Source organism: Coenobita brevimanus, chromosome 84 (genome assembly GCF_032717465.1).
Source record: "Coenobita brevimanus isolate Jiangsu-jjx chromosome 84, ASM3271746v2, whole genome shotgun sequence".
Lineage (NCBI taxonomy): Eukaryota > Metazoa > Arthropoda > Malacostraca > Decapoda > Coenobitidae > Coenobita > Coenobita brevimanus.
Window position 1 is genome coordinate 26,801,757 of NC_137037.1, and position 27,379 is coordinate 26,829,135.

The following is a 27,379-nucleotide window of genomic DNA, read 5'->3' on the forward strand; positions in this document are numbered from 1 at the left end:
ACTCATTCATATACTTCACCCCATTCCTCCGCCTCATCATAAGTCTCCCTCCTTTTTTTTTTTTTTTTTTTTTTTGTCGTTATTCATTCTCCTACAGTTCATCCCCCGTTGAAGGAACAGGGAGGGAACTGAGGGACATTCGAATAACCAGGCAGAACTGTCTGGTCATATCGGTGCTACATGTACCCCATGAAGGCATCCCCAGCACAGATGAGGATAAAGCAATGATGGCAAAAGTGTGGTCAAGCTATAAATTCATGTTCTTAACCGCATAGAGGCATTACCAGCTTAGTACACCAGGGCAGTACTTGTCAATGAGTGACTGGTAGTAGGGCTTAAGGGACTCGATGTCGGGAACCTTCTCCTTCTTGGTGTATAGGTCAAATTTGCTGCAGGGAGAGAGAAGGAGGTTTGTGTAGGTTATAATAAATTTTATCATTATCATCTCCATTGTCATTATCATGATCATCATCATCATCATTGTTGGTAATGTCAGTCATCTACATAATCATCATGTCAGTCATTCAATCAGTCATTCAATCAGTTAATTAATCAGTGAATCATTCAGTCAAGCAGATATCGTGATCATCATCATATACTGTATATATATATATATATATATATATATATATATATATATATATATATATATAGATAGATATATAGAGAGAGAGATAGAGATATAGATAGATAGATAGATGGATAGACAGATAGTTATAGATATAGATACAGATGAATAGATAGACAGACAAATATATATATATATATATATATATATATATATATATATATATATATATATATATATATATATATATGTAGATAGATAGATATTTTAATAACAACAGAGGAAGGAAAAACATATAAAAAAAAAAAATCCATACACCAGATTACTGGCATCCTCCATTTATAAACAATGTGCAACAGTTGGGCTTGAACAGCTGTAGGTTGAAGTTTAGGGGGAAACAACTCTGGGGAAGCGAGTTTCAGAGAGGTGCAGTTCGGGGAATAAAAGATTTATGATAGGCATAAGCTTTGCAATATGACAGTGTGACAGTCCAGTCATGAGTAATACCCTGTGTAGCACAGGGGAAGGCATGGAGAGGTGGCGTAATGGATGCAACTTTGTCTGAGCATTTACCATAAAAGTATCTGTGAAATATTGTAAGGGAGGTAACATTCCTTCTTACCTGTAGAAGAGGTAGTTTATTTGCAATAGCAGGATTGTTAATAATTCTAACAGCTTTGTTATGAATTTTGTCTAGTTGCTTGAGTGCAATCTCCCCACATCCACTCCACAAGGGTGAGCAATATTCCAGCTGAGAGACTACATGGCTGTTATATGCTATAGCCAACTGCTCGTCAGTGAAGGAGCTACAAACTCTGTACAATAATCCAAGTTTCTTTGCGGTGGTTTTGGCAAGTGATCTGACATGAGAAGTCTAGCTGAGGGCATTAAGTGAAACACCGAGAAATTCAATACTTCTGGAGACAGGAATAATAGTAGTATTGAACGTAATTTAAGGATCTGGCAATATGTGCCTATTAGTAAACTTTATATATTTGGTTTTACTAGCATTAAATGAGACAAGGTTATTTTGTCCCCATTCACTGATTCTAGATGAGACCTGATTTATGGAGATGGCTGTACTCAGTTCTGAGTTAGAGATATTAACTCCTCAATGGCTGCCAGTGTCGAATAATGTTTAGCCGATAAATGGCCGCAGGCGTCATTTGAACATGTCCTATAAAAAAAAATGCAAAAATATTTGAGAAGTGAACGAACGTTCTGAACGTCTTCAGACTGACCTACACTACACTCCCATACACCTCATCAAGCATTTCAGAGCCTCCTGCTGTGTTGAGTGGATTTTTTATTTTTTTGCTGCTGTTCATGCCTAAACAAGGACAACTGTACCCATTATCTCGACCCAGGCAGAAAATATAATCTTTGTCCTCTCTTGCAGAACACACACAACCACCTGTGTACGATTATGAATTAATACAGGCACAAACAAAAAAGACATGATAATAAAAAAATACATTTTTGTCCTGGTATCTTTACATATTTGCTCAGGTTTGTTGTACTGGTTTGGATCATTCGATGCAGTGCGACTTGTAGAAAACTGTGAAAACTTTCGGGAAGGAACCAACATCTGGGACATGAGAATGACATTCACGCTCTCACACCTCATTTGTCACTGTCAGTTTGCCGCCTGCTGCTGTGACAAGTGGACACCCATTTGGTTACACCTTTGGCTCTCCTCTCCTTTCACTGATCCACCTGGTGAACAAGCCTACATCTTTTCTATCCTTAATGACCTAGAGCAGCTTGTACAGCACCCTACTCGTATCCCTGACTGCCTTGGAGAGAGCTCCAACATACTTGACCTCTTCCTTACGACTAATCCTTCTGCTTACACTGTTAATCTTTTCTCTCTGTTGGGCTACTCCGATCACAACCTTATTACCTTAACCTGTCCTATTGCTCAGGCACGGCCTGTGGGCCCTCCAAAGAAACGTTGTCTGTGGCACTTTGGAGCTGTAGATTGGGAGGCCCTCAGGAGGTACTTCTTTGATTTTCCCTGGAATGATTATTGCTTCCACGGCCGGCAGCCATCTGAGGTGTGCCTTGCGCATTACAGAGGTTATTGTCTCGGGCATGGAAGAATACATTCCTTTCTCATATCCTTTGACTAATGCAAGAAAGCCTTGGTTTAATCATGATTGTTCTAATGCTGTCCACAACAAGGAGAGAGTCTGTAAAAGGTACCGGAGCCAACCCACCTCTGACTCACATATTTTTTCTGTTTCTGCCCAGAGTCGTGCTTAGTCTTTTCTTCGCTCTGCTAAAAGTAATTTCATCCATACTAAATGCTCTCAACTCTCCAAATCGAATTCTTCCCGCTCCTTCTGGCATCTTGCCAAAAACCTTTCTAGCAACTTTACCTCATCATCCTTCCCTCCTCTTTTCTACTCTGATGGCTCTGTAGCTATTTCTTCTACTGATAAAGTAGATCTCTTCGCTCAGACTTTCTCGTCCAATTCCACCTTAAACAATTCCGGTGCTGTTCCTTCATCACTTCCCCACTCTGACTTTCTCTTGGCTGACATTAAAATTTCTTCAGCTGATGTATTTTCTGCCATCAATGGCCTCAATACTAATAAGGCATATGGGCCTCATGGAGTCCCTCCTGTTGTCCTCTGTGTTTATGCTCTGCCTAGGTAAACACTTTTGCCTTTCAACTTGTACCTTTCCTTCTTGCTGGAAGTTTGCTCTCATTCAGCCAGTCCCAAAGAAGGGTGACATTCCGAACCCTCTAACTATTGTCCAATTGCTTTAACATCCGGTGTCTCAAAAGTTTTTGAGTCTATTCTTAACAAAAAAAAAAAAAAAATTAAGCAGCTTTCCTATCAAAACCTTCTTTCTGATCATCAGTATGGGTTCCTCAAGGGACGCTCCACTGACGATCTTCCCACCTACCTTTCAGACTCCAGGTTATCCTCCTTTCGGGACTTTGGCAAAAGCTTTGCCATTGCACTTGAAATCTCAAAGGCTTTCGATCGAGTCTGGCATAAATCTTTAATTTCCAAACTGCCCTCTTACGGTTTCTATCCTTCTATCTGTGCCTTTATCCATAGCTTCCTTTCTGGTCATTCTATAGCTGCTTTTGTAGGCGGCCATCGTTCTTCTCCTAGATCTATCAACAGTGGTGTTCCTCAGGGCTCTGTCCTATCACCAATTCTCTTCCTTTCATCTATCAATGATCTTCTAAGCTGTACATATAATCCTATCCACTCGTACACTGATGATTCCACTCTTCACCCTTCCATTCGTTTCCACAATGTCCATTTCAGCAGTTACTTCAGCAAACAAGGGATGAAGCTATGGCACACCTAATGTCTGACTTGGCTCGTATCTCTGACTGGGGTAAAAATAATCTTATTGTTTTGAATGCATCAAAGACTCAGTTTTTACATCTATCAACCCGTCAAAATCTTCTACAGGAGTACCCACTAATGTTTAATAATATCCAGCTCAGTCCTGCATGATCCTTGAACATGCTTGAGGTTTCATTCACAAGTGACTTATCTTGGAAAGATCAAATTGCATCTCTTGTAAAATCTGCTTCCCAGTGACTGTGTGTGCTAAGCTGACTCCATCCCTTCTTTACCCCTGCACAGTTGTTGACTTTATACACGGGTTTTATTCGCCCCTTTTTGCAGTACAACTCTCATATGTGGGGAGGCTCCCCACATACGGCTCTTCTCAATTGGATGAAGTCAAAGGCTATTCATCTCATCAACTCTCCTCCTCTTACTGGCTTCCTTCATCCTCTGTCTCTTCACTGCACTGTCGTATCTTTATCTCTTTTCTATCGCTACTTCAAGGTCACTGCTCCTCTGAACTGTCTGCTTGCGTCCCTCCACCTCTGCAAAGGGCATGTAGCACCCGTCTAGCAACAAACTCTCATCCCTTTTCTGCCCAACTCCCTAATGCACGAGTTAACCGTTACTCCCAGTCCTTCATTTATGCGGTAGGTCAGCTCTGGAACTGTCTCTCTCTGTCTGTATTTCCTACTTCCTATGATCTCCAGTCTTTCAAACGCAGTGTGTCCAGGCATCTCGAAATGAATGGATCTTGAATTTGGCTCTCTTTTGTATTGTTTTTTTTTTTTTGTGGGAGGTTTGTTTTGTGGGCTCAGCCTTTGTTTCTTTCTTCTTTGCGTAAAGAAAAAAAAAAATCTCTAGCCAGACAGAAAATATCATCTTTTTCTTCCCTTACAAAACACACAGAACCACCCTGTTTATGATTATAAGTAAACACAGGCATAAACAAAAAATACATGAAAATAAAAGGAAAATTCATTTAAGTTTGGTATCATTACCTATTTGCTCAGGTTTGTTGCACTGTTTTCAGTCATTTTACATATTCTTTGCCTTTTACAAGCATAAAAGGATTGTTTTCTGTGCTCACGTGATGCTTTCATGGGTGAAAAGAACTTCCTTCCCTTTCTGCAACTCAGCTCGTGCGAGGTGCAAATGGCAGGTCGTCTCGCAATTCTGAAGATGTAAAGTGTTGGAAAACATCCAGCTCTACCCTTTTTCCTTATCCAGGCAGAAAATATCATACTTTCCCCCACTCATGACAGACAGGCAGCAACATATATTACGAAAATAACAATGTAAAGTGATAGAGAAAGGTGAACGTGTTATTACGGAAAAAAATACGTTTTCCCCCGTCTGTAAGCATATTTATTTCTGCTTTGTCTCTGTATTCGTAATAATTAGCTTTATTCGTAGTTTTGAAACTGCATTACGATTCTATTACTAGCCATGCACGTGATGTGGGAACGGCAAGTTGTGACTCAATTTCCTATTGCTGATCGGATCTGCCCTTCCACTTTCATCTCCCGTGGGAGAGCCTAGCCTCAGGAGACGGGCAATATTCTCTTTTAGGACTAAAAATTCAACCCTTTCCCTCCCTTTTCCAAGGATGGGCACAACGATAACATAAAAAATTACTCGACACTACCATAAACATTTTATATCAAAAATGTGAAAAAATATTCTTATATATATATTTTTTTCGAGCCAATCCTAGCATATTATGTACTGAAATCATTCGATATCATCATATCTACTATATGTGCAACATTTCAGCACCATTCACATTCTTTGGGGGGTAAAAAAAAAATGATAGCAACACGTGCGATGTTGAAGTGCGGCAGCACCTCTCGGCAGCAAATATGGGTTGCTAATATTTCTGTTCCCATTCACGCTCCATTGCAAGCCACAAAATGGGTCTAGGAAGCTGGGATTTGCACTGTTAGGTGCGTCTGAACTTTCTCTTCAGTATGGCAAGAAAAAAATCAATTTTTGAAACTTCAGAAAATGGCCCCAGCTCCGCCCTGGGGTGCACATAAAATTCTGGTCCCAAAGCCCTGGAGGGGTTAAACTTTGTGGATGGGTGTTTAAATGCGAATGAACTGTGAAGTGTTGTCATCTGCATATGAGTGGATGGGTTTGTGGGTGACAGATAAGAGATCATTCATATGAATTAGGAATAGGGTTGTAGCCAGAACTGATCCTTGTGGCACACCTGCATTAACTGAGTGGAAACTGGAATATACATCATCTGCCTTTTTTGTGCCGGGAGGGGGTTGGTGATAGCTAATACCTTCACAAAATGATCCATAGGTACACATGGCGAGTGATGAGAAGGGTGGGTGGTGAACTGAATGAAAAGAAGGCAATGATTGATTGTATGTGTGGATGAAAGGATGAGGTGTGTAATGGATGTAAGAGTATACAGAGGTTGGGGGAGAGTACTTTCTGACCACCACTTGGTAGTGGTCAGAATCAAAGTCTAAATGAACTGTAGAAATAGGAGGAGGGAAGGACAGGAAGAAGTAGTTCATACAAAGAGGGTGGAAGTGTTACAAGAGGAGTGAAACAAGGCAGAATATAAGAGGGAAGTGGAGGAGCGATTGGGTAAATATGATTGGAGCAGATGGGGGACGTGGAAGGTTAGTGCAAGATATTCAATGATGAAATGTGTGGAGCATGTGAAGTGGTGTGTTGGGTGAAGAGAAGACGAAAGAGGGTGCAGGGAACAGCATGGTGGGATGTTGATGTGAGATTGGCTGTGGCAAAAAAGGAGAAAGCATATAGTGAGTGGATGGGAAACAGGGGCGTGGAAGAAGTTGAGAGACAGAAAAGAGAGTTATACGTAGAGAGGAAGAGAGAAGTGAAAAAAAAATAGTAAGAGAGAGCAAGAAGAGAGTGGATGAGGAATTTGGAAGGAACTTGAGTGTAAAGTGGATGGAATGTAAGAAAATGTTCTGAAAAGAGGTAAAGAGTGGTAGACAAGGTGCCAAAGAAGTTAGCTGGTGAGTGAAAGATAAATATGGTAGGTTATTAGTGGAGAAGGGAGAAAAAGTGGGCAGATGGAGAGAACAGTTAAGGAATTGTTGAACACAGGGAATGAAAGTAAGCAATTATAAGTGGCTGGGGAATGGCTGGGAGAAGGAGGGATGTGAAAAGACAGGAAGAAATCGGTAGGATGGAAGTTGTGGAAGCAATGAAGAAAGTTAAGATGGGGAAAGCCCCAAAGAATTGATGGAGTGTGTGGTGAAATGCTGAAGCATAGGAAAGAGACAGTAGTAGAATGGATGTGGAAGATGTGCAGATTGGCATGGGAGGAAGGTAGAGTCCCGGAGGATTGGAAGTCAGGTATAATTATTCCCCTGTACAAAAGAAAAGGGGAAAAACAAATGTGTGGTAATCATAGGGGCATTTGTCTTCTTAGTGTAATAGGAAAAGTTTATGGTAGGATACTTATTCACAGAGTTAGGGAAATAACAGAAGAATAAGTTGCAGAAGAACAGGGGGGTTTTAGGAACAGAAGAGGTTGTGTAGATCAGATAATTCATTCTTAGGTCTGTAGTGGAAAAGTTTCAAGAGAGGGGAAAGAAGTTCTGTGCGGCCTTCATGGATTTGGAGAAAGCATATGACAGGGTGGATACACAAGGACTGTGGAAAGTATTAAAAGAATATATGGAGTAGATATGAACTTATTGAAGGCAGTGAAGGGTATATAATGGGGTGCCAAGGCTGCAGTTCTATTTGAAGGTTGGATAGAAACAAGGATGTGTCATGTCTCCATGGTTGTTCAGTCTGTACATTATAAAGATGGGGTTATAAAAGAGGTACAACGTAGGGCAGTGGATGTTTGAGCGGCCCTAGTGAGAGAGGGCAGTGTTTGCAAACTCCCTGCACTGTTATTTGCAGATGATACTGAGTTGTTAAGTGAAGACTAAGAGGAGCTGCAAGGTTTCGTGAATGAGTTTGGGAGAGTGAGTAAGAAACGGAATCTAAAGGGGAACGTGGGGAAGAGTAAAGTTATGGTCTTTGAGAGAAGTGAAGTCAGTGAAATGTACTGTGAGGTTGGATGAGGAGGAAATGGAAAATATGAGTGCATGTAAGTATTTGGGTAGTGTGATGAGTAAGGATGGTAGTTTAAAGGGTGAAGTGCTTGAAACGGTACAACAAGGAAGAAATGTTGCTGGTTCCTTGAAAGCAGTAATTAGAAATAGGGAAGTGAGCATGGAAGTGACAAAGCTACTACATGACAGTATTGTGATACCAACTGTAACGTATGGAAGTGAAGCTTGGACCCTGTTGGAGGAACAGAAGTCAAGAGTGAGGGCAATGGAAATGAGTTATTTGAGTGGAGCATGTGGAGTCACATGGAGATACAGACTGACAAATGAGGAAGTGAAGAAGAGTTGTGGTGTGCATGTGGCTGTGATAGGAAGCGTTAGGAGGTGGTTTGGCCATGTGGAGAGGATGGAGAGTGAGAGACTGATGAAGAGAGTGCATGTGAGTGAGGTGGAGAGGTGGAGAGGGGGAAAGGGAGAGGAAGGACAAGGATGAGATGGAGAGATGGAATGGAGAGGTATATGAGAGAGGGGTGTGTGAGCTGGGAGCAGGGCAATGAAATGGTGGGGGACAAGGTGACATGGAGGCGATTTGTTTATGGCCACCCTTTACAGGATTAAGGCATTTGGCAATAGATAGATAGATAGACTTTTAAGCCTTTAAACGTGGATTGTCACTTTTGTGACTATCGCCAAAAAGGACATAACGGCAGATTGTTGCGTTTTCAATTCGAGTTAATTTTGAATAAACACGGGCAAGGATGTTCCAGCTGGTATTGTCTATCAGTACCACCATGCCTTAGCTACAATTAGCATACTGGACCTTTGTACTACTGACCTCTGTTGTTGCCAAGTATCGCGTTTTTCCCCCCTCCCCCCCCCACGGCCCGGCCAGCCTGGCTGTGATATATGGCAGCGCTCTGACTGCTCAGAACTGTAAATCTGCGCTCTCCTCTCACAAGCAGTTTATGCTAATAGGAAACGCTTGTTTCCCCAGTTGTCACACTAGCTTTTTTTCGCGCAGTTTGCCCCTGTTTAGTGTCAGTTTACTGCAGGCTTTCAAAGTGACATTATGGCGAGTTCTAGCTCTTCCGAGTCAGTGCGAGTGGCCAACAGGAACGAGAATAAAGTGACGGGCGTAAGGCAGAATAAAAGCGCGCCGCGGTGATCTTTTGGGAAGTACTATGATTGAAAATAATGTAGTATACGTGTTTTTAGCTGTGAAAATGGAAATGTTGGTTGAGTGACGGGAAGACCGCCGCCGCGCTGCATGTCGGCCGTACGCTTCGTTGATTTTAGCCTTATTTTCAGTGCTTATTGTACAAATACAGATTCCAAACTACCTGTACGTTGTAGTGTAAAGTTTACTGTGACAGAATGAGGCTGTGGTAGAGGGGAAACCGGGTTGCTGGAGGTGTGAAAGTGAAGATTTTGCTACTCAACTTTGTAAGTCTCCACAAGTCCTTGGGTAGTCCACGAAGGCTCAACACCTGTCTCTGGAGAAAGCTGAATGTAAGTACTATCTGCCGTACTAAGTATAATGTTCTAGGGTTAATCTCTGATTTTTGGCTAATATTTTTGACGGGTACTCAGACCGCGATCCAACCCCGCCACCTGGGGGGGGTCGTCTGTCCATGGCCGTGTTTTAGGGGTTAATCTTATAGTTGTGAGGAAATCAGAGGAAAAGAAGGTGTTAGTCCATAGTCAGGGAGTTTGGACAGGTGGTAATGGTGCCCCTCTCTGTCAGAAGCTTCAGAAAAATCAAGGGCTACTGCATGAGTTTCTCCATGTTGGTCAGATCATTAATGGATGGTATGCCTCGGAAGATTAAGCATATCAGTGTTGGATCTTCTGTGGTGAAAACCGTACTGTCTGTCATTAATTATTTACTGGATTCAAGATGTTTATGTATGTGCTTTTTAACCCATCACGTCCCGAGCTATTTCGCACCTCCGACACCCCCCAATCCCGAGCAATTTTGGAAAAAAAAATTTTGGCTTAAACCTCCATTTTTGGTGAGAAACATGGAAAATTCAGAGAGAAATTGATCACCTGAGGTTTAAAATACTCGATACAGGTAGCAGTATCTCCTTACCACACTGGGTTTTCTATCAGGCTGGTTCCAAAGAAAACGAGTTCTATGGGAGGGTAACTATTCCACACCACTCATAAACCGTATTTATTTATTTATTTGGTACGATTTATATGTAGTACGAGAGTATAGTGGTTTTCAAGCAGTAATATAGGCATTATAAGCATTGTTTCACTCACTAACTCATCAACATACCTGACCTTTTTTGGCAACATTACCTGATCATCATTTCTGACTGTTTCTTCCTCTAATGCTATGTAAACTTTGTCCTCCACAATGTCATCGATTGGGGAATCACTCTGGACCTGAACGTCTTTATTGGCCAGGTCACTGGAAAGAGGTGAATTGCTGAGACAATAGCGTGCAGGGAAGGGGAGGTTATGAGGTGTAAGGCATTGTCCCTGCCTGGCATCTTGTAGAGCAGTGGTTCCCAACCTTTTTGGTCCCGTGGCCCCCCGAGAAAATTATGAGAAGCTCCATGGCCCCTATATAACTCAGATCGTATATTTATATATTTTTAATATTTGATATTGTGCAGAAAACGGTAATGACCCCAATTTACTTAAGGCTAAACTAGCACAGTAAGGTATATTTCATACTTGATTTCTGTCAGGTTTTACCCAGACCAAATACCTTATAATATCTTATATTACCAACAAGGCCCATGGCCCCCCAGTTAATGTCCCATGGGCCCCATAGATCGCAAAATCGCATAAGCAAATAAAAAATACCACTCCGGCTGAATATGAGCCGGAGTTACCAAAGGATTTGCAGGAATAAAATTGTCTGGGTCCCCTAAAAGATAAGGATGAAGCAAAGTAAGCAACACCTCGGGGGCCATGGCTCCCAGGTTGGGAACCGCTGTTGTAGAGGAATAGAGGAAGGTGTCCCACATATACGTACCAAAAATCATGCGCGAAAATTGAAAATCGTGCAAATTATGAACCTTGCACTTGCGCAACGTATCAGTACTTTGACGGGACTAGCTGTGACAAAACACTGCGACGTGCCCATACGTCGATGGGATGCCTCGGGTTAATTACAATTTTAAGTACTTTACCAAGAGAAGATGTGATAGCTGCTGGTCAGTAATCAGAGAGGGCAGAGGAATTTCCTTCCTTCTGAATTGGCTGGGTATTTTCTTCTTTCCAAGAAATAGGGAATGAAGATGTACAATGCATAGTCAGAATAATTTGGCTAGAACATAAGCAAGTTCTGGGGAGTTTAATTTCAAAACAATTGGAGGAATGCCATCTGGGCCTGGAGCTTTGTTGGTTGGTAGATTGTCTAGGATAGATTTTGTGTATCCAGTCCGTATTTTAAGAGGAGCAGTTTCGGGAGAGTCAAGTTCTGGTACTGGGATGTTCTTGCTGAATCCTCTAACACAGAATTTCTGGCAAATGTACTGGCAAGGATATTCGCTTTACCACGCGGATCATTTGTAATGTTACCAGCTGAAAATTTTTGTGGGGGAATGGATGATGACAAAGTAAAGTTATTATTGAAAGACCTGAGAGTTGACCAGAATATTCTATTGTCACTAGGACTGTTTAGTAGTTTGGGTGCTTGGTTGCGAAGTACGTTTGGCTTAGCGAGATTTATTACTATTTTTGCATGGTTTCTAGCAATTTTAAATTGAATGAGTGATTCAAATGATTTTGATTTTAAGTAAGAGTTGTATGGAAATGACATTAGGGACGTTGCTCTGGCACAATTGCCATCAAACCATTTTGGGGAATCTGATCTTTTAGTGAACTTTTGACTTTGTATGAACAATTCCTTACCAGCTTGTACTTAGCCATTAATGTGGGACCGAGCAGAATTGTTATCACTAGAAAAGAAAGACTGCCATCGAATGTCAGCAAGATAATTTCTGAATCCATCTCAGTCTGCCCTATCAAAGTACCATCGGGTCACCCTTACAGGTTCAGAACAGGGAGGTTTGGGGGAATTGACTAATTAGGCTTTGATGAGATTGTGGTCGCAGGAGCCAAGTGGTGACAGTGCGGTCAGTTCTCACTTAACCCGCAATATGAGTGCTTGAACGTCTGACAACACAAAAGGCAATTTTTGAGGCCAGGACATTGCCAAATGCAAAAATGACAGGTATAACGCAGGTTAAAACATCTGTCCATTTTTCAAAAACTGTACTACGCTGAGATGATAAGGATTATGTTGCCTGAGGCCACAAATTATGGTTTAAAGTCATTACATGAAAAAAATTGGTCATAACGCAGTGGGAACTGACATAACGTGGGCAGCGATAGTCATAGTTCAGGTTGCATCAGCCAATGACATATGGCTGTCACGTGTCTGTGTGGGTGTCGTCACGGTCAACTGAACATTCCTGCCCCACTCGAGCTTACCCTTTTCCCACGCTCTGGCTCCATACATGCAGTAGGTTATCTTTGCTCTTTTTTTTTTTGCCACCTGACCCAGCCTAACCATGCTGCTGCACCGTGACCCAGCAAGACGTCGAAAGATAACCCAGGAGCAGAAGCTTGATGTCATCAAGCTGAAGGAGAGAGGAGAGCATAACTGTGTCATCACCAAGGTATGTCAAGTCAACAAGTCAACTATTCATACAACCCTGGGAAAGAAGGCCGCCATTATGAAGACTGTGTGGGCCTATGTGGGATCTCCAATGGACCAGAGAATTCCAGTGTCTCATCCAGTGCTTGTTATTATGGAGAGGTTCCTGGTCATGTACTTGTACCAAAAGAAGACGGAAGGTGTTCCAGTCGACTCCATCAACATACGGAGGAATGTCTGCCACCTGTATGCTATACCTTGCTGTAAGGTGTTCCAATCCCCAGGTAGATTTAGGCGTTAAGTGGTCGGTTATCCAAGTTTCGGAAAAGGAAGGATTTGAAAAAAGTACAGGTGGCAGGAGAACAAGTGTCAGCAGATGCCAGAGGAGCAGAGATGTTCATAGATGTCCCATCATCAGTGATGGGGGTTACATTGCTGAGCAAACTGAAATACACACCTCCACTGCCGCTGGACCGACCACTTCACCATCCCCCACCCTACCACCAAGCCACCACCTCACTACCACCCCAAGAGCGCCGCCCCCCACCCTACCACCAAGCCACCGCCTCACCACCACCCCAGGAGGACACCACGGCAGGCCGGGTCATTGGGAGACTGACCAGGAGCGAGAAGAGCGCCGGGGCTCCCCTGTCCTAAGTCCCTCTTCCACCCAACTGGTCCGACAGTGACCACGCAGGAAAATGACACAATCCTGTGGGCAGGGCAGCCTTCACCATGTTTGGGGTGGGACTGAGCCAGATTCAGTCCCAGACAACACCGCGGTAATGGCCACTGTATGTGCCGGGGAGGGAGCGGCCACCGTATGCCCCTCAATTGTTTCCCCCTGTAGCGCCGCCACAATGGCCACTGTACATGTGGGGGAAGGAGCGGCCACTGTACGCCCTTCAGCTACAGCCACATCTGGAGACGGCCTCGGAGTGTTAGCTATTGAGCGCACTCCAACTGACAAAGGAAGGAGGAGTGGAACCGTGGTAACGGCCACTGTATGTGTCGGGGAGGGAGCGGCCACTGTACGCCCCTCATCCACTACCTCCTCCTCCTACGGGAGTAACACCGCGGTAATGGCCACTGTATGTGCCGGGGAAGGAAAGACCACTGTACGCCCTTCAGTTACTTCCCATTGGGCAGGCAGGGCCGCGGTAATGACCACTGTACGTGCCGGGGAGGGAGCAGCCACTGTATGCCCCTCATCTGCCTCTTCCTCCGTTGGGAGCAGCACTGCCACAACGGCCACTGTACGTGTGGGGGAAGGAGCAGCCACTGTATGCCCTTCAGCTATGGACCTTAGGAATTGCGGAACCGTCACAACGGCCACTGTACGTGTTGGGGAAGGACCGGCCACTGTACGCCCTTCATCTGTGATTCCTGGGGTCCTCCCGGAGAAGGAGGTCCCTTGCGTGGCCAGCCTTTCACCTCTCGGCTGTGTGGGATGCCTTTTACTTACTCCCTCCGGGTATGGTTTCCCGGAGGTGTTGCCGGAGTGGTGGTGCGGCCCTGTGTCGGTCCTGCCGCCTATCCCTTGTCGGTCCCAGTCCCTGATGGATGCCAGACAGAAGAGGTGCCGCAGTCTGCCCCTGATGGCGCCCCTCCCTCCAGGCGATCGCAGTACCCGGGCTCCCAGACCGGACCGGCAGGCCCCAGAACCAAGCCACTTGGGCTCCACTCCCCCATGGCTCTCTGCCCAGAGTAAGAGGCAACAGGCCCACCTCCTGCAGCTGTTCGGCCCTAGCCCCGAGGGCCGCCCTTCAGGTCGAGGCCCCCAGGTCGGACGGCCTCCCTGCACCCCACTGATGAGGCTCCAGCACGAGGGTCTCTCAGGTCGAGGCCCCAGACGGGAGAGCCTCTCTGCACCCCCCTGACGAAGAAGGCCCGGGCAGTGACACCCCTGCAGGTGGTGCACTGTCTCCTGCAGGAGGGCTCCCCAGTAGAGCCCCCTCCCATGCCCGGGCGCCTCCTCTGTTGAGCCCAGGAAACAAAGGCAAGTAGTGACTGTAACGCATCTCGTGTGTCTTGAAAAACCACAGAGACGGGAGTGAACAGTGACAATGAAAGAGTAAGGCCAGAATAATATAAGTGACACACAGTGAGACAAATATCCAGGCAGAATAGAAAGACTAGTAAACATGGGCACAGAGACCTACGGAAACAGTGGGGCGTGAGGAAAAACCTAAAACCTGTGAACAGTGTCTCTGCGACTAAGTAACTATCCCAAGTGTCGTGACCCACGCTCTGACAAGTTATAGTAATATTCACTCTCTTGACCCCTGGCCCTCTTTACCCCTAGCTCATCTGGTTTAGACTATTAAATGCTAGTTCTGCCTATGGACATAATACGGGTATCAAGAAATTGTAACTCATCATCAATGTATAATTGAAGATCTCCACTCTCTGCCTGTGCTGTGTGTGATACAGTATATTGAGAAGCTAACTCTGTAAACTTGTCTCTATCATATCCTGTAACTCTTTGTGCTTATATTGTAACAGTGTATTGGATTAAGACAATAGATGTGTTAAGGTGTACTGCCTAGTTTTATGCCCTGTTCCTTTGTGGGTGCTTTATTTCCGGTCCGGAAAGAGGACTCTGCTCAGTTGCGGGTGTTTTTAGGGCAAGGAGTCAGACTAAAAACATCCCGCATCACACTAGCGGCCAGCGGTGGTTCTGGATCAGAGTAAAGCATGGAGGAACATAAAGGGGAAACTTGCACAGTGGCAGCCAAACCTCACATCCAATTGCCAAAGTTCAATCCTGAACAATATGACATTGATGTTTACTTGGATATGGTAAAACCCCTCCTAGACATTGGGTTTGACACTGACAGAGAGAAACTAGGTGTCACACTACCCAACCTGTGCAACATAATCGCTACTCTAGCTCCGAAAATCGTCCCGAGATTAAAATGGGATCAATTCAAACAAATTGTGAAACAGGCAGTGACGCCATCTCTGGGCACAGTTGTAGCCTTATCGCAACTAGATGCCCTCACATACGATGGAAGCCTCGATGACACATTCATCCAGGCTAAGCAGCTCGTCACCGCTGCGTACCCGGACACAGACGCAAAAACCCGGGAACAACTTATATTCCACAAACTCTTCAGGATCCTCCCCAGTTTCATTAAAGAACATTTTATAATACATGAACCGACGGGAGACCTGGATAAAGAAATCAACTTAATAAGATGCTTTCTAGCCATCCACTTCACCCCCCAACGCATCGGCGAAATCAAGGAATTCCCCACAGATCTCATCACCGTAAACCCATGGGAATTTTCTCCTTGCTGCCCTGAGTGCCCAATCCATGACATCTGTGAGCAGCTAAAAGCTGCCCGGCGCAGCAAGACAACACAAGAGCGCCTACAAGCCTCCCCACCAAAGAAGGAAAATAAAATGAGGAAGGCACAGAAGGCGCCCCCCCACTGCCCCCGCATCCCACCGTAATGACGGGGGCCACCTCACATCTCCCTCAGTCTATGACAGGGGGAAACGTCATGTTTCCTTTTCCTCTCCTCTCACTATCTCTTCTATTTTGCCTTCCCCTATTCCTACCCCTATTCCTAACCTTCCCACTTCACACACCACTTTCTCCACCACTATCGCCTCCCCCCTTCCTATTCCTCCCCAACACAAAGCCTGCCTCCCCCACCACAGGCCTCCTAGAACCCTTACCTCATCTTCCCCTAACCTACTTCCCAAAACCACCTCCTCCTATCTACTTCCTTCCACCTACCACCCCACACCACCCACCACCATCACTTCCTCACCACTCATCTTCCCTGCCAACACAGCCAACTCATCCGCCTTCCCTATCACACCCTCCTCCTCCTCACTCTCACCCGCCTCTCTTTTCTCGCTCACCTCCCTCACCCCACCCTCAACCTCACCATACCCACGAACCCAATCCCCCACTTCACCTTCACCTGACCCACCACCACCTTCCTCTGATTCTGATCCTTCACCAACCTCACCTCCGCCTACATCTCCTACGGCTACCCCACCTCCTCCAACCCACCACTCCCAATCACTGCCCGCTACGCCCACCACCAACACCGCGCCACCACCCAGCACCAACGCCCACCATCACCACCGCGGAAACAACCACCACCACCGTACCACCAGAACTCCCACCCCACCCCACCCGCACCCCACCGTGCACCACCCCACGCAACACATCACCCACCAACCCCCCACGTGCACCAACCCCACCTGCCACCCATTCCACCCTCTCATCCACTCCTGGCCACCCATTACCCATCGACCTTGCCCAATACACACGACACCCCACACCACCAACAACAACCGCCCACAACCATGACGGGAAGCCCACGCCACCACGTGCCTCCCCACCTTCACCAACAACACCAATTCCCACTACCATGACCACAAGATCAGGATGCCTTTCCCGCTATCCGGCCCACCAGACATCCACCACCAGCACATACCACCTCCAGTCATGGGGCTGTGACTTTTTGACCACGGAAGGTGGTGAAATACACACCTCCGCCGCCGCCGGACCGACCACCCCGCCAACCCCCACCCTACCACCGAGCCACCACCTCACCACCACCCCAAGAGTGCCACCCCCCACCCTACCACCGAGCCACCACCTCACCACCACCCCAAGAGCGCCACCCCCCACCCTACCACCGAGCCACTGCTTCACCACCACCCCAGGAGGACACCACGGCAGGCCAGGTCATTGGAAGACTGACCCGGAGCGAGAAGAGCGCCGTGGCTCCCCTGTCCTAAGTCACTCTTCCACCCAACCGGTCCAACAGCGACCACGCAGGAAAATGACACGACCCTGCGGGCGGGGCAGTCTTCACCAGGTTCGGGGTGAGACTGAGCTAGATTCAGTCCCAGACAACACTGCGGTAATGGCCACTGTACGTGCCGGAGAGGGAGTGGCCACTGTATGCCCCTCACTTGTTTCCCCCTGTAGCGCCACCACAACGGCCACTGTACGTGTGGGGGAAGGAGCGGCCACTGTACGCCCTTCAGCTACAGCCACATCTGGAGACAGCCTCGGAGTGTTAGCTATTGAGCGCACTCTGACTGGCAAAGGAAGGAGTGGAACCGTGATAACGGCCACTGTACATGTCGGGGAGGGAGCGGCCACTGTATGCCCCTCATCCACTACCTCCTCCTCCTACGGGAGTAACACCACGGTAATGGCCACTGTACGTGCCGGGGAAGGAGCGGCCACTGTACACCCTTCAGTTACTTCCCGTTGGGCAGGCAGACCCGCGGTAATGGCCACTGTACGTGCCGGGGAGGGAGCGGCCACTGTACGCCCCTCATCTGCCTCTTCCTCCTTCAGAAGCAGCACCACCACAACGGCCACTGTACATGAGGGGGAAGGAGCGGCCACTGTACGCCCTTCAGCTGTGGACCTTAGGAATTGCGGAACCGCCACAACGGCCACTGTACGTGTGGGGGAAGGAACGGCCACTGTACGCCCTTCATCTGTGATTTCTGGGGTCCTCCCGGAGAAGGAGGTCCCTTGCGTGACCAGCCTTTCACCTCTCGGCTGCATGGGATGCCCTTTACTTACTCCCTCCAGGTGTGGTTCCCCGGAGGTGTTGCCGGAGTGGTGGTGCGGCCCTGTGTCGGTCCTGCTGCCTACCCCTGCTCGGTTCCGGTCCCTGACGGACGCCAGACAAAAGAGGTGCCGCAGTCTGCCCTTGACGGCGCCCCTTCCTCCAGGCGATCGCAGTACCCGGGCTCCCAGACCAGATTGGCGGGCCCCAGAGTCCAGCCGCTTGGGCTTCACTCTCCCACAGCTCTCTGCCCGGGGTAAGAGGCGACAGGCCCGCCTCCTGCAGCTGTTCGACCCCAGCCCCGAGGGCCGCCCTTCAGGTCGAGGCCCCCAGGTCGGAGGGCCTCCCTGCACCCCACCGACGAGGCTCCAGCACGAGGGCCTCTCTGGTCAAGGCCCCCAGACGGGAGAGCCACCCTGCACCCCTCTGACAAAGAAGGCTGGGTCAGTGACACCCCTGTGGGTGGTGCACTGTCTCCTGCAGGAGGGCTCCCCAGTAGAGCCCCCTCCCACACCCGGGCGCCTCCTCTGTTAAGCCCAGGAAACAAGGGCAAGTAGTGACTTTAACGCATCTCGTGTGTCTTGAAAAACCACAGAGATGGGAGTGAACAGTGACAGTGAAAGAGTAAGGCCAGAATAATATAAGTGACACACAGTGAGACAAATACCCAGGCTGAATAGAAAAGACTAGTAAACACAGGCACAGAGACCTACGGACACAGTGGGGTGCGAGGAAAAACCAAAAACCTGTGAACAGTGTCTCCGCGACTAAGTAACTATCCCGAGTGTCACGACTCACGCTCTGACAAGTTATAGTAATATTTACTCTCTCGATCCCTGGCCCTCTTTACCCCTAGTGCATCTGGTTTAGACTATTAAATGCTAGTTCTGCCTATGGACATAATACGGGTATCGAGAAATTGTAAATCACCATCGATGTATAACTGAAGATCTCCACTCTCTGCCTGTGCTGTGTGTGATACAATATATTGAGAAGCTAACTCTGTAAACCTGTCTCCATCATGTCCTGTAACTCTTTGTGCTTATATTGTAACAGTGTATTGGGTAAGACAATAGATGTGTTAAGGTGTACTGCCTAGTTTTTATGCCCTGTTCCTTTGTGAGTGCATTATTTCCGGTCCAGAAAGAGGAACCCGCTCAGTCACGGGCGTTTTTAGGACAAGGAGTCGGACTAAAAACATCCCGCATAACACAAACTTATTGCACAGATGAGACAAGTCTCCGATACAAGAGGATGCCAAGGACTATGCATATCTTGAAAGAACACAGGCAAGGCAGGGGTAGGAAAGGTGATAAGGTTAGCACCATTCTACTCTTGTCCTGCAATGTTGCAGGCTGTAAGATGAGGACGTTTATTGTAAGTAATGTAAAAAAGCCTAGGTGCTTTAAGCAGTTAAAACACAGGAATGAGTCTGGGGTTTATTGGGAGAATTCAAAGACAGGGTGAATGACTAGGGATATACTGAATAGGTGGTACAAGAAATATTTTATTCCTGGTGCAAGGAGGAGGTGTGAGGAGTTGGGCATAACATTTAAAATCCTGTTGGTGCTCTAATCGCACCAGGGCACCCAGCCTACCTGAAGGATTTGCATGAAAGTGTTTAGGTAGTGTTTTTACCACCTAATATGACTTCTCTTCTGCAACCCCCAGACCAGGAAGTGAGAGCTTCTTTGAAGTACCATTATGAAACAATCATTTTAGAATATCTGAGAGAGGCCACAGACAGTTATGAGGAGGAATATCTGCTCCAAGAGGAAGTGCTTGATGGTGATGAGGATTTGAAGGCGTCTGATGAGGAGGTTTTGGATGACCCAGCTGATCCCTAGCCAGCTCCTTCCCTTTCACCTCAGTCTGACCCAGTTGAACCGTTGAACTGTTCTCGTTTGCCTCAGCCTTACCCTTCACAGCATCGCCTTTTAACCCACCCCATCCCGACCACTTTTCCACCACTGACTCCCCCCAATCCCGACCATTTTTGGAATTTTTTTTTTTTTGGCTCAAACATCCGCTTTTGGTGAGAAACATCGAAAATTCATAGAGAAATCGCTCACCTGAGGTTTAAAATACTCGATACAGGTAGGAGTACCTCCTTACCTTACTGAGTTTTCTAACAGGCTGGCACCAAAGAAAACGAGTTCTATGGGAGGATAACTATTTCACACCACTCATAAACGGTATTTATTTATTTACTTGGTACGAATTTATATGTAGTACGAGAGTATATTGGTTTTCAAGCAGTAATATAGGCATTATAAGCATTGTTTCACTCACTAACTCATCACCATACCTGACCTTTTTTTGCCACATTACTTGATCATCATTTCTGACTGTTTCTTCCTCTAATGCTATGTAAAGTTTGTCCTCCACATTGTCATTGATTGGGGAATCACTCTGGCCCTGAATTTCGTACCGTGGCATGACATGGCTTTACTGGCCAGATCACTGATAACAGGTGAATTGCTGAGACAATGGCATGCAGGGGGGGGGGAGGAGGTCATGCTGGGTAAGGCATTGTCTCTGCCTGGCATCTTGTAGAGGAAGGTGTCACGTGTATACGTACCAAAAATCACTAGTGAAAATTGAAAATTGTGCAAATTAGGGACCTTGCAATTGATTTGCGTTTATGTACGTCAATGGGATTGGCAGTGACAAAACGTGTGGACGTTAAAGAACGTCGACGGGATGCTGCGGGTTAATTGTGGAAAAAGTACAATATGAGGAATGTTGTCAGAAACATTCTTAAGGCATGGGACTGAGGGTCTCTTGCAACAATATATCACGCTTGGTGCAAGCTGGCACCTGAGTTATGTACCACTAGAGGTGGTGAGATGCAGTCACTACAAGCTGTGCGGCAGGAAGCAGTACAAGCGTGCAGAGCCATGCCAGTCTATGAGGTGGTGCAAAAGGAGGATTTGGTCGAGGTTGTGAAGGACAACATGTCACCAGAGGACGCCATCAGTGCATTGAAGAGCTTGACAGGGAACTTGGTGAGGTGGAGGAGCAGGCTGAAGCATGAACCACAGCACCAGTTATGACCATGGGTCACATGAATAACATCTTGGCTGGTGCAGAGGCACTCAAGAAAGACATCATGGTGTACGAAGTGGGTCAAGTTCGGAAAGCTGATATCCAGGAAACTGTGTTGCATGCAGTGGGACTGTATGAAGACCTAAGGCAAGAGAAAATACAACACTTTCACTAGACTCTACTAACCCAATACTATCATCCTTGACAGAGGCCAGAGCAGCTTGAGCTAGAGAAAGATGCTGTGTCTATGGGTTTTCTTGAGTTTGAAGGGTTTGTGCAGAAGGCAGAAGAGTTGCAGCAGAGGATTCTGGATGTACAGGATTTATCTACTTCCTCAGATGAGGACTCCATGGAGCCAGCACTGCAAAAGGACCATGCTGGGGACCAGTAGGAGTCCTGACCTGCCTTGGAACCCCACTCCCCTCCCCCAGGGAAGACCACAACCTCTTCAGTTCAAGGTGAGGAATCCTCCAGTGTTTATACATAATTAAGTCATGATTATGTAGGTAAATGTCCTGGGAAAAATCCCGGAAAATTGCCCCAAAAGGTGAACTTGAGGCTGGCTTGGGTACCATGAAACCCTTTAACATGTAAACATATGGCTCAATAATGCAAGAATCTCATAAAGCGGGACCTTCCTAAGACAATATTCATGCGTTACATGAGAGTTCACTGTACTTCTGTATTGATCTGGATTATTTGCCACAAATAGATTTAAGAGATAGGCATTATGGGCAGGATTATCTGGTATTCTGGTTGCATGCCTTACCAACTGCGTGAGATTAAACAGTTCTGCAAGCAGCTTGCATTCTAGAAGTGTATTGTCAGTCCTTGTAGCGTGCAATAACCATTCTACATTATGTACATTAAAATCACCCAAAACGGTAGTATCATTGCTAAGAGTGAGGTTAAGGTTAGTCAGCTGTGTGGATATGGAGTCAAATACACTGGGTTCTGAAGAGGCATTGGGAAGCCGTTGACTACACAGATATATTTGGCAGTATTTAGACAATTTAGTTTATATAATGAATAATCAGTATTTTCATCATCAAACAGTCAGTCAGTCAATCACTTAATAAAACATTTAGTCATCATCATCATCATCATCATCATCATCATCTCTTATCATTGTCAGTCATTTCCATAATGAAGCCAAGGTAAATAGAGTATTTTTTTTTAATGCAGAGAAGAAAGAACTAAAGGCTGGAAACCTGCGAAATTGTCCTTTCCAATAGGACTACACAAGAGTGCCAAATTCAAGATCCATGCATTTACAGATGGCTGGAGGGATAGAGTTAATCTGTTTTTATATTTGACATTGTACGTGGAGAGATGGAAATCTTTAGCCACGTTAATCCTTTCATGGTTGGAGCAAGTCTTGCATACTGTTCCAGCTAATGCCAGACAACTTTATTCAGCTACGAATGAGTTGTAAATGTCTGAGGGTGTTAATACTGTCACCATTAATAACTGGGTAATGATAGTATTCTACCCCAGAGAATACCAGATGATTTCAGTTGACAATAAGTTTGAAATCCTATGAGTGTTGTGGATGAACTGTACCCATTATGCTCTAACTTGGCCTAGAACTGCCATCTTGCCATCTTGCATAGTGAGTCTTGAATACTCAATTGCAACAAGAGATTAACAGTAGTTTACAATGCTGACCATGAAAGAGCGCTTTTGGAAGGATATAGAGCCATAATATTACCTTATTCTGTCTTTGAGGTAACTGAAATAGTCAGTAAAAGGACAAAAATCTAGGCGAAGCTATGGTGAAAGAACTATAGCACCAAATGCTGGTAATAATCTGTTGTTACAACTCAGCAGGATATTCAGTCATACTGTAGAGGGGGATGCCTTCATATGGTGGCTGCCCAGTTATGCAAATGTCCCTCAACTCCCTCCATATCCCCCAAAAGAGGATAATGGACTACCGGAGGGAGGGCAGCTTTGCCCTACAGTCCACCATGTTAACATTTTAGATGAAACTTTGGCTGTAACTAATAGTACTACTACAGTTCATCATTTAAGATGGAGAGATGGCACTTTTAGGCCAATGTAAATTGACAAGGGTATACATAAGATGGATGAGCTGAATTATGAATTAAGACAACTCACTTGAACTCTCTGATCCACGGCAATTTCTCCAAGTCACGGTTGTCACAGAGGTGCATGTAATCCTTACAAGTGTGCCATGGGTAGAAGGAGTGGAACCTGAGAAGGAGTGAGAGAAAAATGAAACATCCATATATTACACTCTCGAGTCTTGTGAGTTGTGGGGATTGCTCAGTCTGCTGATGTGAGTAGCAAGATACTTTAGCTGCTTCTTGGAACTACTAATCAACCTTGCAGTCAATAAGCATAAAAAAAGCTCACACAAAAGCTTGAAAATATTGGAAGTACAAAGTAATGAAGGCTGGACACTGAAAAAGCAGACTGAGATGTCCCCATTACACATGGGAATTGAGGCGTGTAAGTGAATCTGGAGGGTAGAACTCAGGAGTACGAGCAATGGAAATGGGATTATTGAAGAATGTGGGTGACGTGTAGAGAGTGAATAAAGGTCAAGAATAATGTGATTTGTGAAAGATGTGGAGCAAGCAAGTTAGCTGATAACAGGGTTGGAGAGAGAGAGTGCTTATGTGAAATAAAACAAGTAGATGCATACTGTGGTAAATCCTGCTGTCCTAGACTTATCAGAAATGTGAACCAAGTGTACTGTAAGCTTAAGTTACCTATCTCCTAAAGTCCATCATCCTCTTCTCAGGAGATAGGGAAGTAGTTGAGGGACGCGTGTATATCTGTCATTTTCCTTCACCAGATAGTGTATTGAAAAGAGTATGTGTGACTGAGGCTGAAAGTTGGAGGAAGTGTGGTAGGCCAAGAAGCAGGTGGACAGGTATGGTAAATCTGTGTGTGGGGGGGAGATGTATGGAAGGTAGTGAGGATGTGGAACTGACGAGGGATCAAGCTAACTGGAATAATTGTCTAAGGAGAGCATGATAAGGGTTTGGCAAACCCCTCTTTTTTTATCTTGAAAGTTGTTGGACTGACTGTTCCTTGCAAGTGTATGCGAAGTGCTGTGGTGGATGGGGACAGTCATCATCCACTCACTTGATATTGTGCTACCCTTGAGTAACTGTACACACTGACAAACCAAATTATTTCTTGCAACCCAGGAAACCATTTACTGTGTTGGGTGGTAACCAGTTAATGCCTGATAGTCCAGTGGGTCAAGACACTCCTGTCAGATGTGGCCTGTAAAGTTTTTCTCTGAAGAGATGGTTGGGGTTTATTGCTCACATAATGCAACTCGGGGGGAAAATGAAGTTGGTCACCTTCACATTTAATGTAGGACTGAGTATCTAATCCCTGGCCCATACTCTCCTGGTGGAAGGACTGGATGATGGATAAATATATACTGTAGATAGCTTATGAAGTGCATTTGTAAAGATAAACACCAACAAATATTTGCAGACGGTTAGGCCTCCGAGGTGGTGCTAGGATTCTGTAGGCTGAATAATGTGTGATGATCTACGACTCATGAGCTTAAACCCTTTTTGAGCCAAAATCTGTTGAAGTGTCCCCCACTAGAGCACCAGGCATCTGGTCACCACCCACCACCACCACCTTGTACCATACTAACCTAATAATGTACATAGCCTCCTCTGGCAGTGTACATTTGTTGTGCTTCAAGACTTGGTACATGTACTCGTCGTGACCCCAGGAGATGAACACATTCCTCAGACCGCAGTTGGGTTCATACATTCCATACTTGGTGCTGGAAGTATGACAGGTGAGTGTTAGGGAAGTGTCCATACTTGGTGCTGGAATTAGGAGAGCTGGATGTTAGGGAAATGGTATGTTGTTTGAGAGGATGCAAGTTTAGTCCCAGAGCACTTGTCTAGAGGTATATATCTGTTCAACAACTGTCAACTGATCTCTCTCTCTCTCTCTCTCTCTCTCTCTCTCTCTCTCTCTCTCTCTCTCTCTCTCTCTCTCTCTCTCAATGTATCTATTTATATATACATATTATATAACATTACAGTATACCAGAGTAACAGTCTTCATGCCATATTTGAACTAGGGATTAATGAGGTCTGGGTTGTTTAGAAATGCTGTATATCTAATAATCTGTCTATTTATCCATCCACTTGTCCGTCTATTTGTCTACGTCAGTCTAGGTCTCTCCATATTCATTTTTATCTCTTCCTTTCCCTGCCTTACTTGAACTTAGGGTTTTTAAGGTCTGGATTGTTGTGGAAGGTAGAGTCACGGTAGACAATGGATGACGGGAATGCACACCCAACCACAAAGGTGTCCCCAACTGTAGACCACTGGGGTTCCCCGTAGAATGCCATCACCTGGAATAGAAGCGATGGTCAAAAGGTTAAGGAAGTTGTTTGGAACCGTTAGAGAAGTTGTTTGCTGTCAGAAAAGACTGGACATTGATTTCAGGCTGTGGCAGGAAATAGTTCAATTCACTGAACTGTGTGTATGGATGAGAGAGAAGGAAGAGGGAGAGAGGTGTCTGACACTGAGACAGGGGTATGTCAGGATAAAGTAGACTGAAGTCGTTTGCCGTGGCCATTTCCCATTCGGGGGTTCTCATGAGAGGGCAAAAGATCGGATATGATGGTGATGATGATGATGATGGTGATGATGATGATGATGTCCCCAGCAGCAGACCAGTGCGGCGTCCCGTGGAACGCCATTCAACTGGCAGGGATAGAGATGGTGATCATGTGAAGAGAGAAGTTGTTTGCTGTCTTAAAGATGTGAGTTGGACCCCAGGCCGAAACAAGGAACAGTCTGATTGTGTATTTGATATTTTTTTTCAAGCTTAAACGTTAGATTACATTCTTTCATTCACTATTCATCATCCAGTACTTTTACACCCATCAGGAGTGTAGGGGCATGTGGGTAGGCTACTTATTCCTAACACTTAATGCAAGGATGCCAAACGTGATTCGCTTCAGAGTGAAATTATGTGACCAGTACACCCCCAACCATGCCTCAGGTGCAAACTTTTGTGGACCTCATCCAACTGGAGCACCTTAACCCACTTGACCACCAGGCGTCACAGAACATGATCCTACCTTGCCTAAGTCGTGGATAAGGCCTGTAAGATGCAGCCAGTCCTTCTCCGGGTGTGCCTCTCGTAGTCTTTCGGCTGTTTGGAAGGCGTGGATGATATTTGGTGCTTGAACATCGGGATCACTTTCATCCACAAGGTCGTTCAGCATTACCAATGCGTCCATGATGGTGGATTTGAACTTGCTGAAATGGCCCCATTCCTTGTGCTGTGGGGGAAAGGGGAACAGGGAGTGGGGATTGCTGAAGGAGGGAAAGAGAAGAAAAGAGAGAGAGAGAAAAGGAGAGGAAAAGACAGGAGGGAAGAGGGAAAGGGAAGAGAGAGACAGAGAGCAGAGTGAAAGGAAGGTGAGCGGATGGGAAAGAAAGACAGGAGAGAGGGGGAAGGGTGGGAAAGGAGATGGGAGAGAGGAGAGAGGGAGAGGGTAGAGATCCGTACTCTAAACGTACTCCTCTGCCCACTTATTTCTGTACGTACTACACACACGCATACACCGTTCGGTGGCTCAGTGGTAACGTTCTCGCCTGCCATTTAATAGACGGGAGTTCGTGCCTCGCTCAGGCTGCAAAAAGTTTCACTGACGACGTTGGTGGTTACTGTCCCCCTTGAGCAAAGGGATGGGTGTGTGCGAGTGTGAAGGTCACAGCTTTTCCCTTAGACTGGACTATATGAGTTCAAGCTCTGTTCTGGGAGGGTAAAAGCGGTCAGTGATCCTGACCCACTCGGTGAATTACACACACACACACACACACACACACACACACACACACACACACACTAGTGGTTGTGCATGTTACTCTAGGGGGAGCTTTGGACTTAACAAAAGAATGGTCCTACTGAAACAATAATAAATAGTCCTTGTGTTTTCACTAGGCATTCATTTAATTACCTTCTTCTGCACATATTCCACGCATTGATGGGTGTGCATGTTGAGGTAGGTCTGCTTTACCGTGTCTATCCACTTGTTGGTCAAATCGGTCTCAAAGTTACGAAAGTTCCAGCCGGATTTCTTGATTGCCTCCTCCGGCCTGAACACCAGCGACGGGTCGATCAGAAGAACTTTTCCTCCTTTCTTACCTCCTCCTCCTCCTCCTGTCTTCCTTTCCAT

The 27,379-nt window shown here is 45.9% G+C and overlaps 1 protein-coding gene across 1 annotated transcript; it reads right to left on the reverse strand.

Annotated features, from left to right (window-relative positions):
- Positions 1-280: 280 nt before the first annotated feature.
- On the reverse strand, positions 281-27,379 carry LOC145410106 (inositol oxygenase-like). Its single transcript, XM_080280308.1, has 6 exons — positions 27,161-27,379; positions 26,276-26,479; positions 25,404-25,540; positions 24,823-24,957; positions 23,295-23,390; positions 281-389 (listed from the first exon to the last, which is right to left on the reverse strand). The coding sequence occupies exons 1-6, from the start codon at positions 27,377-27,379 to the stop codon at positions 281-283; spliced, it is 900 nt and encodes a 299-aa protein (XP_080136434.1).

Bases quoted from the DNA above. Each gene is read 5' to 3' on its own strand.
- LOC145410106 (XM_080280308.1), bottom strand. From the start codon at position 27,379: ATGGAAAGGAAGACAGGAGGAGGAGGAGGAGGTAAGAAAGGAGGAAAA. The intron at 23,391-24,822 runs GTTAGTATGGTA...ACTCCTTCTCAG, and splicing joins GAGGCTATGTACATTATTAG to GTTCCACTCCTTCTACCCAT. The intron at 390-23,294 runs GTGAGTTGTCTT...CTCTCCCTGCAG, and splicing joins CCGTGGATCAGAGAGTTCAA to CAAATTTGACCTATACACCA.